Source organism: Schistosoma haematobium, chromosome 1 (genome assembly GCF_000699445.3).
Source record: "Schistosoma haematobium chromosome 1, whole genome shotgun sequence".
NCBI classification, from domain to species: Eukaryota; Metazoa; Platyhelminthes; class Trematoda; order Strigeidida; family Schistosomatidae; genus Schistosoma; species Schistosoma haematobium.
Window position 1 is genome coordinate 9,213,158 of NC_067196.1, and position 14,909 is coordinate 9,228,066.

The 14,909-nt window shown below is 35.0% G+C and overlaps 1 protein-coding gene across 1 annotated transcript in view; it reads left to right on the forward strand.

The window, feature by feature from the left end:
• The window catches only part of RPAP1_2 (RNA polymerase II associated protein 1), a 40,395-nt gene that overhangs the window by 7,741 nt on the left and 17,745 nt on the right, over positions 1-14,909 (forward strand). The window contains exons 9-16 of the mRNA XM_051209463.1: positions 58-447; positions 1,418-1,738; positions 1,967-2,164; positions 3,621-3,838; positions 8,232-8,414; positions 9,452-9,581; positions 11,712-11,819; positions 13,459-13,553. Of these exons, the coding sequence (XP_051073068.1) occupies positions 58-447; positions 1,418-1,738; positions 1,967-2,164; positions 3,621-3,838; positions 8,232-8,414; positions 9,452-9,581; positions 11,712-11,819; positions 13,459-13,553 (1,643 nt within the window). The remainder of the gene's footprint in view (positions 1-57; positions 448-1,417; positions 1,739-1,966; positions 2,165-3,620; positions 3,839-8,231; positions 8,415-9,451; positions 9,582-11,711; positions 11,820-13,458; positions 13,554-14,909) is intronic.

The following is a 14,909-nucleotide window of genomic DNA, read 5'->3' on the forward strand; positions in this document are numbered from 1 at the left end:
CTACATTAACCACGCCACATTTATCTCTTATGTTGTTATATTTGGTTTCATTTATAGAGAGCTGGTTATACTATTGCCGAGATGTTCCATTTATGCCGTTCTAGCGTACCGGCTCAACGTCGCCTTGCTCTATCAATGCTGGGGTCATCTTTGGTTCAAACACGTCTTGGCAGACATATTCGTTATTTAGCCCCAGCCAACTCGCCTAGTTTAATTACATGTCTATTGTCATCTAAAAACGTCTCTTCTGAGATTCCGAATGAAAATCAAAATGGAGGTTGCGGTGGTATTCTCTTCTTGTTGCGATGGTGTTTAGACGAAGCAGTCAGCACACTTACTAGTACTAATTCTGTAGGTGGAAACAAGGATATTGGTGGGGCATCTTTGGCTTTAGTTACTGAGTGTATTCGTTGTTTGGCTAATTTAATTTGTGACACTCAATCAGAGGTTAGTTAAATTATGATTTCTGGCGTTTTTTAAGTCTTCTTTATATACATCAATGTCGTAATCAGTATAAGTTGTCTTTGGATGAAACAATTTTTGACTTGTTAGCTACGTTGTTGTGAATCGGGTTTGGCAATTAGAGAACGATGAACGATTGAGAAATTCTTCTGATTTGGGACGGGATCTATACTAACTAGTAGGCCGGATGACTAATAGACAACACTTCAACTATAGTCCTCTTCACAATTGGAATAGAAAGAAGTCTTGTCAAGATGTATTGGTGAAGGCCCCCAGAAGTAATAATTTCTACTCACATTATTTCAGTTATGTATCAAGTCAATAATTATCGGTTACAAAATTCTATCAGTGGATTAACTGTCACCGAACACAGAGTTATAGTAAAATAATCAAAAAAGGGAAATGCATTAAAAATCAAATGATTAATTATAACTGAAACTGTACTAAATGTCAGTGAAAAGAAATTACTCGAAATAATTTAATGGAATGAAAGTGCGTCTAAGTTGACCGGACGAAAATCACCTTAAATCATTATGTTAATCCTAAGGTTGGTTTTCTTCCTCACATATTGTATTTGAGGAATTTCATATCTCCAACACACCTTGTAGTTTATTTGTGAAAGTGGTGTGGCGGTCATGATAAGGTTTCGACTGATCATTGTTCAATAATATCATGGACTACTATCAAATGCTGAAGTTTTATAACATTCGTAATATACCATACTCAGTCTTAGGGCAACATAAGGAAGTTGCAGTTCTTACTACGTAAATTGGATGGAAAGACACCATAGTACTTTATATGGTCACTAAATATCCGGCAGCAGGGGTTAAGAAAAATACCTTAAGTTTGTAACGCTGTTTATTAAAGACGGTCTTACGTGAAGATGAGCAGAATATGATTATTCAAACTGACTTTTCAAAAGTCTATACTTCTCAGTTCTTGTTAATGTTTTTAGCTTTTTCTCAACTATGCATATGAATGGCCAATTGAAGTTATTTACAAAAGTTGTCTATTTATTGCTCCACCAATTAAACCAATCAATACGAGTGTAACTTCTCAGCAATCAACTGGTGAAGAACATGATGATAGTGAATTAGCTGCTAATGATCCCGTTGAATTTCTGTTTATACGCTCAAAACTAGCAAGAAGAATTGCTTGGTTGCTCGCTCCAGGTAAAGGTCGTGCTAGTGTATGTTTAACGGCTGATGCTGCTGGACTTTGGTTGCCAAGTATAATCATTCGGGGCTTACGTCATTCGTCTTCAACAGCGTATGAAGTAAGCATTTTATTTCTTATATTAGTGTTCCAGGAAAATTTGTCATAGTATTGTCGTCTAATTTTCAGTTTCAATTTTTCTATAGTGAACCATAGCAGTTGATATTTCCTTAGGTTAACTTATATAAAAGTTAATCCATGAACGGAAAATGGTGTATATAATATCATTAAGTTTGTCTTGACCTTCTTGAGATTCTTTTCTAAAATGAATTTTCATTATTTTATGTAGATCTTTCGTACACCAGAACTAGTATCCGCTCTTTTGATGCACTATCTTCCAGTCAATGAATACCGACTTTACAACAAAAGGAGTTCAAACACCGAACGTCCTAATCATTTGTCTTCAGTGAACAATATTCCTTTACCATCCATAATGCGTTTATGCCGTATTTGGATCCAAGTTTCGGATAGTATTTTACTGGCATTTGTAAGTTATTTCAAAGGTTTCTATAACTTTTCTACGAAATACACTTGAATATCATAGTGTTCTGTGAATTAAAATATAATTTCAAAATATGTAGATTCTTTCTAGAAGACTAACTAGTTTGCTGTAATTTATATTTGTAACTAAACATATAATCGATCTAGAAATTTCTCGCTTCCTAATTCTTACATATAATACCGTATGCATTTGTTGCCTACAAAAACGTTTATTGACTTTTCTATCATTTTACTCTCATTTAGAAAGCCTTTTGTTTAAAATCTCCATTGAATGATGTGTAATTAAGTGTATACATTTTTCTTCTGAACACTGTCATACTACTCTAAAAACCTTCGTAAACTTTATACTTTCTTTACACAGCTGTATCTATCTAATCACGTATTTGTACGGACTTCACTAAATATAGACTGTGAAGTTGTATATTGTACGTCAAAAGTAAATCTCTACATTATTACTGATTTACTTCATTAATTATGTTTACTTTACAGTTACGAAATTCCTTGAATATCATATTTTATTAGTAAGTTCCTAATAAATATGTTAAAATTCAAATGTATTGATGTAAGTTACCTTGATGAACTGATATAAAAGAACAAGATATCTGGCCAATGGAATAGGTTTTTTTCTTGTAATACAATGACATACTTATGTACAAAATAATAGCACAAGATGAACATGATATAATGTCATAGGTAACTGAAAGAAATCAGTTTTATTGGTCATTCGCTCTTCAATTAATTAGGGCCATATTGTTAGTCCTAATTCTTCGATTATTATTATTATTTATTTATTATTATTATTATTATTATTATTATTATTATTATTATTATTGTTCAAACATATAAACATAGGTACAAGGAGGCACCTAATAGATTTGTGTGAGGCCTGGCATACTGTCCGGGTGCTCAAACTGAATCAGGTGATTATCTTAGTGGGCCACACCCCGAGCCTTTGACCTAGAGGTCTAATCCACAATGCAGTTGAGCAACGTAAGGAAATGCACTCCCATGGTAGCCGGTGACCAACAACAGGTTCATACACCATTTGTTTGTTTGGGATCCTAGAGCCATGCGCACCAGTGGTTTGGAATCAAGGTTTTTTAACTCTCCTAGGTGGATTCTCTGCATCCACCAACCCGGTTAAAGCGCCGGACATTCGCTTTGAGTCCTCTCAATTTCGTAAACAACAGTAATGCTGCGAGAAAGCAGTGAGTAGGACTTCCCTAGCAGTGACTGTGTACGCGTAGCCATGTGAGAGCATTTGGAGAGAGAGAGCGGACCCTCCCCACTCTCGGTCGTACCAGGGAGCGATTCTTCAAAGTCATATTAGATAGCAAATAATCATATTTTTTTCTTTATTTGTTTCTCCGAATCCTAGGAACTAATGGTAATTTTAATTTGTCAACTTAGTGATGACTAATTCCCCTTATTCTTACTTTTAGGTCAACGATCATCATCTTATAGAACGCTGTCTATCGTATTTATGCTATAAGGATTCTATTGGAAATGAATCCAATCTAACCACTTCTAATCTAGTTGGATTTTTACACAATGAACTTCCTATATGTTTAGCCATTCAATTACAAATTGAGTCAATTCGTTGTTTGAATTCATGTTTTGTAAATCGTACACCACCGTACAGAGCTGTTTGTTTATTACAGTAAGTGCTTTTTTCCCCTCACTTTTCAATAAGTTCAATTTTTTTAAATGTGAACTTCTAAAGAGAATTTTTCAATCTTAGGTTTTGTAAAAGTAATTTTAGTTCACATGTTTACTTGATTCATATATTGTCAATAGCTATTTCATCCAGTGGATTAAATATTCAATTTTCAATCATTACAGCATAAATCCAATGGTTAGTACACCTGTAGTGAAAAAGAACACGGTTGGGGACAATCGAATGTGTTTAACACAACATTACAGGACTTGTTACTAAAATCTAACAATCATAAAGTAAATGCTTGATTTGCAAAATGTCCACCAATTGTCTCATAATGACTCAGACTTCATTGTTCTTGCATTTTCATACAAATTTCATCCTGTTTCCATTCTTTGCTGCTGGATCCTCTTGTATCTCTGCTGTCAGACCTTCTGTCCACGAATAACATCATATACTACTCATGTCAATTTAAGTAGCACACACCACCTAGAAGTTCAACAGTTCTAATATTGCAAAGGAAAGTTAGTTAAGGTCAATTTTAATGAAGTTGAATGAAAATAGTTACATCCATTTAACAAATATTTGTTTTTTTCGTGAAACTTTCTAGTTGAAGGCGATGGTGGTAACTAACTTTAAGATCATAAAAATAGCTCAAATCATTTATCTTATTTACTGCATTTAGGGCTGTTGACGACTCAGGCCCGAACCCCTCCCCAGATGTTTCGGTCTTATCGCTAATATATCACTAGTTTTTTAATAAAATTACCGTAGAGCTATGTGCACAAACCTATACTTGATACATGTGTTAGATCAAGATATTGAACTGCCTCAGTGTTACAGAATGCTGGTCAGCGGCCTATGCTCCATTGGGAGTAACAGGCGCTACTGACTACTACTGACAGTGTTACAGTAGACAGTCTGCATAAGGTTAATATATTTCTTTGGGACGCCTCTTAATGACAGACCCTGCCAAAGAACCTCAAGGTCAACAGATTCGAACGCTGCCTCAATTTCAAGTAATACAACTGTAGTCGGACATCGAAAAGTATGTTTATGTTTCAGAATCTGCTGAAGGGTGAATATTCGGTCTATATATCCACATTCATATATGAAATTAGCCTGGTTTTCTTGAGTTTCCTCTTTATGAGCTCTAGTTAGACATCGAAGTATTGTTGAGGTTAGTGTTTTAGGCACTATATTAGTTAAACTAACTCCTCTGTGACTCACAAGAAAATTCTTGTCCTTATAAACTGGAGCGATCGAGACCAGTCAGGTGGGTTTACGTTTAGTCTCAGTCAATCTAATTCCTAAAACTGGACCATCATCCTTGAAAATCACTGAAGTTTATCCATCAAGCCCTGCCGACCTTCCTTGCTTTAGATTGCTTGTGGCCTTTCCAACCTCACTATGAGTTGGAGCATCTATATCAATTTGCTATTTAGGCTACTTGAAGATGGTAGGTTACTAAATTGTGGCTGAAGTCCAGTTGAACTTTTCACTAACGTGTTCTATCCATCGGTCCAATATCCTGGATTGAGAAGGGGTTATAATCCTGTCTTTTTTGAGATCGTTTCACTAATAGTCGGATTTTTAATACCCGTTTACTTGATAAGCCTGAATTCTTGTATATTGTTACCCATCGCTGCTGCCTTTTCCATCTTTTCTGCTTTCACTACTCACCATTTCTCACAGTTGAGTGGGTACTTTGTCAATCTACGTTTGGGCTGCCCTGGTTCCTCATCGTGTTTGGGACCAGACGGGATGAGTTTTCGAGCATCTATTAGTTTAGTAAACACTATAGAAATCCCCTGTTTCTTAACCTTTTGGTTTAAGTTGCTGGTAGATGTGATTGCTGTTTCCATAGGTCCTTGGATTTCATACCAAGCTATCTCAGGACGGATGTCACTTTCACGGTTGACTAACTCCTCTAGTTGTTCCTGAAATATATTCTTAGCTTTCTTGTCATTACATTGAACACTTAGAGGTTTTCTTGCTGTGGCTTTTCTACGTCCAGTAACACGCAGACAAATAAGTACTCGAACTAGAGCATAATCCGAGTCTAAACATATGCTAAGCATGAGCATCAGTCTTCAGTCGAGCCCCTCTAACGATGGCTAATGGCAATGTGACCCATTTAAGTCCAATGATGAGTCGATTAGCGGGATCACCACGTTCAACGATGTTTCTCCTTATGTTTAAAATTGGCTTTTGCCAGAAATAGATGATTATCTAAGCATACTTGCAACAGACGGTCGCCTTTGTCTGTTTGCTGGTCCGCAACATTGTAAGATCTCCTAGGTGCCTTTCTGTTTGATTTAGTCTACGTACTTGAGCATTAAAATCACTTGCTATTATTACCACTTCAGAGCGTTTAGATTTTTGAACGAGGTTTGGTAGCTTCATATGAAATTCGCCTTTAACTTCACCTGAACTCCAACTAGGGAGAGCTTAGGCAGAGACAACGAAAAGGTAACGTCGTGTGTCACTACATTTTAGAGTTCTTAATATCCCGTATAGCCGAACAGAACACAAGCGACTGTCTATTGGAATCCAGTCTAACAGGACGTGTTCTACTTTTGGACTTAATGCTATACCTACACCAACGAGGCCGTGGGAAGTAGCAGTGGGGTCTCCGGACACTCAGAGGGTAAATCGTGCAAATTCTTTATATCAACGAGGTGAAGTCAAATTAATGACCGTATTTGGATCCTGCGTGCGCGTTTTGGAGACGCAGCATACATCGATGGCGCGCGATTCTAGAGTCCTAGCTAAAGAAGCCTATTTCCCTACTTGACACAAGGTTCGAATATTAAAAGCTCCAATATGTAGTTTAGAGCGAGGTTTTTGGAGACCAAGAATAACATTTCGTGAAGTCATGTCATTAGTATTGATTGCGCGTGGTGATAAAGATAGATAAGAAAGGTTATTCGGGGGGGATGGAAAAATTATTAAGAGATGAGGGGGGATTGGGTGGTAAACAAGGTGATCCCAGGTAATCATAGTGGTGTGAGGGCGATTGTCACCTCCCAGTAGTTTCTCACACCATCGGAGTATATTTCTTCCTGAGAAGTTTGTAAAAGAAACTGAATTAGTGGTGGTCTTAGCGACCTGGTAGCCTGACCGCATGGCCCAGGTGGCCGTCCTTGCACGGCCTCATTATGGGAAGTTTTTGATGTTTCATCTCTGCACTTCCGAAGGTCTTACCGTCGGAGACGGAAATCCGTAGGGTATGACATATTTAGGATCAACCCTTTCTAACTTTTTCCTCCCATTGTGAGTAGGCAGCATTGCTGCAGATCCTGGCTGTCTGTGGGAAACACTCTACTACTATCAAACCTCTCTACAATCAGCAGTATGACTTTGTCATCGTACCTTAATTTGCTGCTTTTAGTCTTACCATCTTTTATCGACCTAACTGATTTGGTTGGACGTAAACATACATGTATTCCAGCCTATTTAACTCGGTTGAGTCATCACGATAGGCAAACCGACCACTACGTCAAGGTAGCAGCTACGGTCAGGCAACTCATTTTTAAACAATATAAAACTCCATACATAGTTAGCAAAGTCACTCAGTGACATTTATTTCGGTATTTTTGTTTGTTTGTACTTATGCTTATTTCAGTGATATCCACATTATTATGTTTTTTACTGACGTTGGAAAAAGGTAAAAGGTAATTAGTTTATCTTAAACCTCGTTTTATAATGACTAAAATTTATGTTTGAAGTGTACAATTTTCTAGTTAGGCCGTTCACCGAACATGCTGTTTTATATCACACTTGTAATTAGGAAGTACGCAGAAAAAAAGATATTCTATTCTTTAGATGGTGGTTGGAGATAGTCAACAGGAAACCCTGGACCCGGGTTTCGTGCTACTTGGCACTCGTCAGCAAGGTGTACCTGTAATCTTGAGGGGACTGGTGCTCCCCGGCGGATTCGATCTCGTGTCACCCAGCTTCACAGTCAGAGACGTTACCACTGAGCTATCCGAGCCGTGACTAACCTCCTGTAGGACTGAGATGTAATCACAATTGATTGATCACTGGGTGGTGATCAATGTCATGCTTGTCTAGTCCTTATTAGTGCAGATCGAATGCTATCGATCATGTTGCAATGTGGCCACCAGTCTAGGTGACACGACACTGCGGGCACTATGTATTAAGATTTAGATCTGCACTAATAAGGACTAGACAAGCATGACATTGATCACCACCCAGTGATCAATCAATTGTGATATTCTATTCTTGTTCAACATTCACATATTTAATATAGATCTGTTTTAACTGATGTAATGAAAGATTTAGTCTTGCTCGTTTTTGATTTACCTTACCTGTTATCCCGCATTTGTTTATCATTTGTCTGTTGTTGTTTTTAAAAAAATATCTTTATCAGGAATAACTTATCTGATATTTTTCATTCTGCACAAAATTGTTGGATATTATATCATTCTAAATTTATTATTGAAAGACAAACTGCACTTATTGAAGAGGATTACTTTCTTACATCACTTTTAACTAGTTGGATTCATTTTCTGATTAATTTATCATTTTGTCTCATGGAAAATGAAAATAATAAGTAAGTCATTCTTTTTTCCCTACAGTTCTATGCAATAATAATGTAGTCATAGTACACAGTTGTTTGGTGTTTGCTAATTGTTACACAAGGCTTTTAATTTATTTTATTATTAGTTTGGGGGGAATTTTTGGATATTGTTCAATTTTAAGGTTTTCATCACGGACTGACCTTACTAAGACAACCTTGGAAAACCAAGAAGTAGCGAACAACTGTCTCTTCTTAATATGGGACTCTTCAATAATACCCACCCACAATTCCATCAGGGTCCAAACTCGAGACCTTCAAGTTTCGCGGTGACTCGTTAACTTTCAGACCACTGAGTAAGCTGAGCAGTGTAAATTATCGGATCGGAAAGTCCTGCGTTTGATTCCTGGTGGGGTTGTGGATGCGTATTGCTTTAGAGCTCCGTGATAGGAAGAAACGGTTGTTGAATTTTTCCCAGTTTTCAATGGTTATCTAATTAAGTTTAATCTATGATGTAAACTTAAAAAATGTAGTCAGTCATTTTACTACATATATTTTGATCTGGATTCAAATTTCCTCAAATATGTATTCTATAGTTTACTATCCCTTAAAACAATTAGCTTCAGTATTTCACTGTTTTATGGCTTTCATCCTTCAGTTTCTCTCAAATGCTCTTCGACAGAATGTTCAAATATTTTTTCATCTGTTGTTTTTTACTTCCGGAATTGGTTGACATCCCCTTACGTGGTTACTAAATTATTTCAACTAAGACGACAAATTAGCCCTTGATAATTTTCTAGCTGAACTAATCTATCAGTTCTTTTTTAACCTGTCTTTTTCGGTAATTAGACTTCACTGTTTACATAGTAGCTTCGGTATGGGAACAGATATTTAGTTCAGTATTATACATTAATCCATTCACTTGATCTTTTAATATTTTTGAGCTTAGATCTGGGTTACTATATTTCTCATCCACTATCATCGTCAACATCATGCTGATTTTCATTTTATAATCATTATGTTTAATCTTGATTTCCATTTTCTCTACTATAATATATCTTCAAATCTTCTAGTTCTACCAATATACATCAAACAATCCAAATGATTATTGAAAATGTCTTGAATTGGTGTTGTGAACTTGAGAACCATATCAGTAAACAATTACAAAGTAATTTAATTACGCCTGCTTGGGAAAGTTTTGAAGTACGTGTTATTTTCTAATATTAATATTCCCAACTATATTGAATAATTTGATTTTGTTTTTACTGTTATCTGTTTCAACAAACTAATATAGGGTTCGTTCCCAATTTTCTAAATAAGTATTACGCTTTGCTATTAGTTCAGTCTTAAATACAAATAACTGGAAGAAGTATGAACGCTCACAGATAATGACAAGTATCATATCTGTTGAACAAGTTTGTGGCGATAGTGACTCAGAACCTTAACTTATGTAACTCTCTTTAGTTTAGTGCAACGAGCATTGTGTTAAGATGTCAATAGGGACGCCAACACTTAAACACAGATATTTATAACGAGTAAATCTCTTTTAAGATGGTATATGTATTTTGGATTCTTTTGTTAGCCAATACCCAAAACATAATTGTGTCTTATTGATAAGTCTTGCTAATTTGAACGCTTTATTCGGTTCCTAAGCTATTCTGGCAACCCTCAAGCTAGAACTACGCAGCGACCTGAACACAAGAGAAAAGGCGCCAATTAAGCGAAAAGCACTTTACTCCAAAGGTTCATTTTTGTACAGAAAAACACGGGTATTTATAGATTATTAGCATTTGTCAAATCAACATTATATTTTGGCCAATCCGCTAAGAGACATATGCTACTGACCAATAGTAGCATACCACGTTAATATTCTAGAAAGCTCCCTCATGCTCTGATTGACTGACTCTTCGGCTCCTTTAGGGCCTCTGAAGGCTCCGTTGTAGTTCTCGGAAGCCGACTCAACACTTATGTTTTCGGATGTTACTGGACTAGACTGTTACTCTTATTTCAATCTGAACAGCTGCGCAGTACCCCTATTCCATATATAATAGGTTTATTAGAAAGATTAATGTTTCAGAGTGTGTACTAAACGATAGCCAAGTGTAAAAACACTTGGGTTTCTTCCATGAGACCATAAGACTTCAACTATTTCAGCCTGCTTCGTTATTGGATGACCGGGTAAACTTATTGCCTAAAGCCTGATACATAAACCTGAACTTAGTAAATAAATCGTTTTTATTTAAAAGTGTATTTGTTTATTGGTTTGAATTATTTTTGCCACTTAACTGATGATTTTGTTTGCTGAAATCATTTGAAAAAGTTGATTTAAGCCAGATGTTTAAGTTTAAGATCCATCTATACACTGTTATAACGACAAATCTAATAAAATTAATATGAATAAGTTAACATACCTCTGGATTATTATTATTTCTCTCTATACTCAAGGTATGTGGGATGACGACTAATCAACAAGGCCTTTTTCTACTATCATAGTAGCATAACGGAGGTTTTTTTCACTGAAATTCAATTTATTCACGGATAAGATACTTTGTGAAACTATCTCTTAACACCTCGAATGTATTGTAGTTTTCATGTTTTAGGCTTGTTTTTATACATGCAACCGATTTATTGACTGTGAAAAAAGTTTTTCAATTGATGGAACATAGTAGCCAGTTTTCAATTTGTTTACTGAGATTAAAATTACATTTTTTTGTCTCAGGGTTGATGATATTACACAGCTGTCTAAATTAAAGTAAATAAGAGTTAAATCTGTAATTCAGTCGTTGTTAGTGGAGTGCTTTATTCAGCAACCAAATTGTTTCATTCAATGATAACCCAAGTTCTATTAACAATTTCAATATAAACGATGTTAACGTATATTATCCGTGATTGTCATACATTTAATATCTTCTTACCTCATCTAGGTTGCAATCTTACACTTGTATAGTTCTTATCAAATCGAATAATGGTCACTCACAAAAACGAATCATTGACGTAACCCCCCAAGTTGATCTAATTAGTGGAATAGGATTTTTATTGTTATAGAGTGACATGGTTTTTTTTTTTACAAAATATGAACTTAAAAATAAACGTAACTAGAAATGTCATTGACGATGGGAGGTAGTCGATTTTTTTGAATGGTCATTATAACCAACTATAACCTTGGTCATTGTATCATTCTCAGAACCCGGTGTTTGTCCATGTCGTTATTACTTTTATACACTTGTCTTTTAGATTTTGTTCGATAATTAACTAATTTCATGAATCTTGAATTTGTTTAATTCAACCGTGATTATTTTTCTTTCCACTATTATTATTACTACTACTACACAGAAAGATTTAACTGAAGCAGGCTTGAATACGTCTCTAATGGCTGTAGTAATCACATCCAGTCTGAAAAGTATCCAGTTGTTATCTCGAATCAATTTACAGCTGAACAAAGTAAGCTTTTTTTTTAAAAATCTTCTTTTCATATATCACTGACTGTATTTACCCCAAAATGTTGTTGTCTACATTGTTGGAACTTGTTAAACTTTCCATATTGGATTACTGATCATCCAGAAAAACGTTTTTTTTTCACTTCCTTATGCTTGTGAAAATTTAAAATCTCTATGTTATAATCGGTCACGTCGAGTATTTGAAACCTAGATAACACCAAAGAGTCAGTAAGCCTCTATTGAATTCGGAAGTTAATAATAGCGGATCTCTGTGGGGAAAAAGTGACGATAAATGACTTTCGAACAATATATCTATACTGACCCGTTTTAGTTTCTTTTCTGTTTCACTTTATGATGAAACAAATCATCCTTACAGTTGTTAATACTGAGTTCTGATTGGCCCTGCTTTCTGCCTAGCCCAGCCAGTTGAGTTCGGAACACCAATCACAGACTCTGCAATATGAGTCCTTATATTCCAACCATACTGAGTTTATATACCAATCAAACAGACCACAACGTACCATTAAAATTGAAAACAACATTTGTACAAGATTTGGCCAAATGTGGCTGTGATTGTGGGAGGCAGTGACTAATAGACAGGGCATAATTCAAGAATGGTAAAACGTATAATAATGGTTCATAGGTCAAAATAAAGCTTATAATAAGAGGAATATGAATACGAATAGTTTAGTTATTTAACAATTATACGATAAAAGTGTACGTTTAGTATTGGTCCACAAATGGATCCCAAAGTTACCATTCATTATGCTTATGGGGACCTAACACAAAATAATGAGTAAACCAAATCAATGATCACTTAGGTATTAGGATGGTTTGAAAGAGTATGTTATAGATAGTTTCAAACTTATATTTAGGAAAAAATTTTGTCTTTGGTAGTAAACAAACATTTTTGATTTATATCTTTCGTGCACACATATTTATCACAATTATTTATCTACCAGGTATTAAAAATATGCATGAATGACCTATTTTGTATTCAGTTGTATGACCTCTGTAACATGGTTTAATTATTTCTCTAGAATCTATGTTAATCAGTTAATATGAATGTGGAAGTTATATTATAAATTGATTATTCAACGAGATACTCCTAGTTTCGATTCCTGTTATTCTTTGATACAAAAATCTCACTTTAACTAATGCGAAAGATGAGTTTCGTCTGGAAGATTTATAGTGGAAGGATTAGCAGATTACTAAAATAGAAAACTGACAACTAGTCGAGAACAATCATTTTTAGTCAAAGTAAAGGTGAGAGGGATGATGGGTTTTGGCTAGCAAAAACGAATATACAAGTGTACAAAACAAAAGCATAAGAAATTTTTGGGGACTCGGATACACCTGATAAGATCCTATTTCATTTTAAATTGACTAAAGTGGTGGGGAACTAGTTGAAGCTTTCGACTTTCAACTATAAGTTCGAGCATCGCTTCACATATCGATAGCTCTCACACTTGGAATGTGCCTTAAAGCCCAATATGCTAATCTCTACCAGGTGAATGAGATCTATGATACTTTCATATTCATGTATATATCTACAGTAAATTAGATTTTAAGGAATTATCTGTTTAATGATCAATACAATATGTTTTTTCAGTTCTATATTTCTGATATTATTTTCTTACAAGTCTTTTCATGAACAATCTATCAATCATTGGAATAATAGTTTAACGCCAATATTCAAACTACCATTTTGGAATCAAATGCTTTATCGATTCATTCAGTAAGTTTTTCTTGTGAAGTTTTTGTCTACTTACACCATTGTACGTCAAAAACTGGATATTAACTGGAGTTTCAAACCAATATTATGCTGTTCTATTGTCACTATCGAAATAAATTCATTTGTACTTTAATTGTGATGTTCAGTAATTGGCAGTTAATTAATAGAATGCCTTAGATCAAAATTTCCTACATGTCGAATAAGTATGTCGCATATCCTTAAAGAAATCCATACTTTTTCAGTGGCTTCAATTCCTAAAATATTTAGCAGTTCCAACCAAACATGCTGTACTCACTTATTTGGAGCTGTTGACATTTATATGTTAAATCACTGAGTGATCGTAAGGGTAAGGTAGTATATTTAAAACGGACTTATTAAAAATTGACTAGTGATAATTAGTTATAATGATAATGATCCGTTTATACTTCGATAAGATTAGATAAGCATAACATTGACTAATACACAGTGATCCGTCAACATAAGTGGCTTTTAAAACTGTGACACTGTTTAGTACGTGCCATAATTCCACAAGGAACATAATTTTGCTTAAGATTCCATATATATCTTGCTAACGAATTCCAACTAACACAAAACATAGACACCTGGTTTCCTTCTTATTCTCTCCAACAACTTGACATAAAACATAATACACGTAATATTACATCAATTGAACTAGTTGTCATATTGTGTCTTGATCAATAGAATTTAGTAATCCCTGAGGACTAGAAAAATAAGACATTACTTATTGCTAGGTGATCAATCAATGTATCCTTGATATACCCATCGGTGCTAGATTCACAGAAGATATTTTACTGAAAAGAATTCAGTATTGGGGAAAAACATTTGTTTATCAACCTTTATGATATAATATGGATATATGTAGTGTACTTCCTTAGTATGTTTTATTCTGAATTAGAATAAGGTAATAGGAGTCAACAAAGTAATCATTCCAAGTTGTTTAGTGCTGAACTAATTTGTTTCTAGGCCTGAAGAATTATGCTTGGTTTATGTGAATTATTATTATTTTTCTACGTGAAATCATGAATGACATAACTATATCATGGTACATGTGACGTGAGTACATGTGTTTTCTACCGAACGTTTTGTATAAATAATACACTGATTCACATCTCTGTTCATCTACTTCAGTTGGAGCAACCTGGAAGTATCACTAGTTTTCATAGAATAACTCAGTACATCCACCCCTACTTTCTTCGCCTTAATGTGAAAATCTCGCAACAATGGGGGTTCACGACCTCACCATCAGTCGAACCAAGTAGCTCCAGACATCATTGTAACAACTTAACCTTAGACTACTGAATAGGTATGCTTTGCAAACTCAATGGTCTAGATATGAGA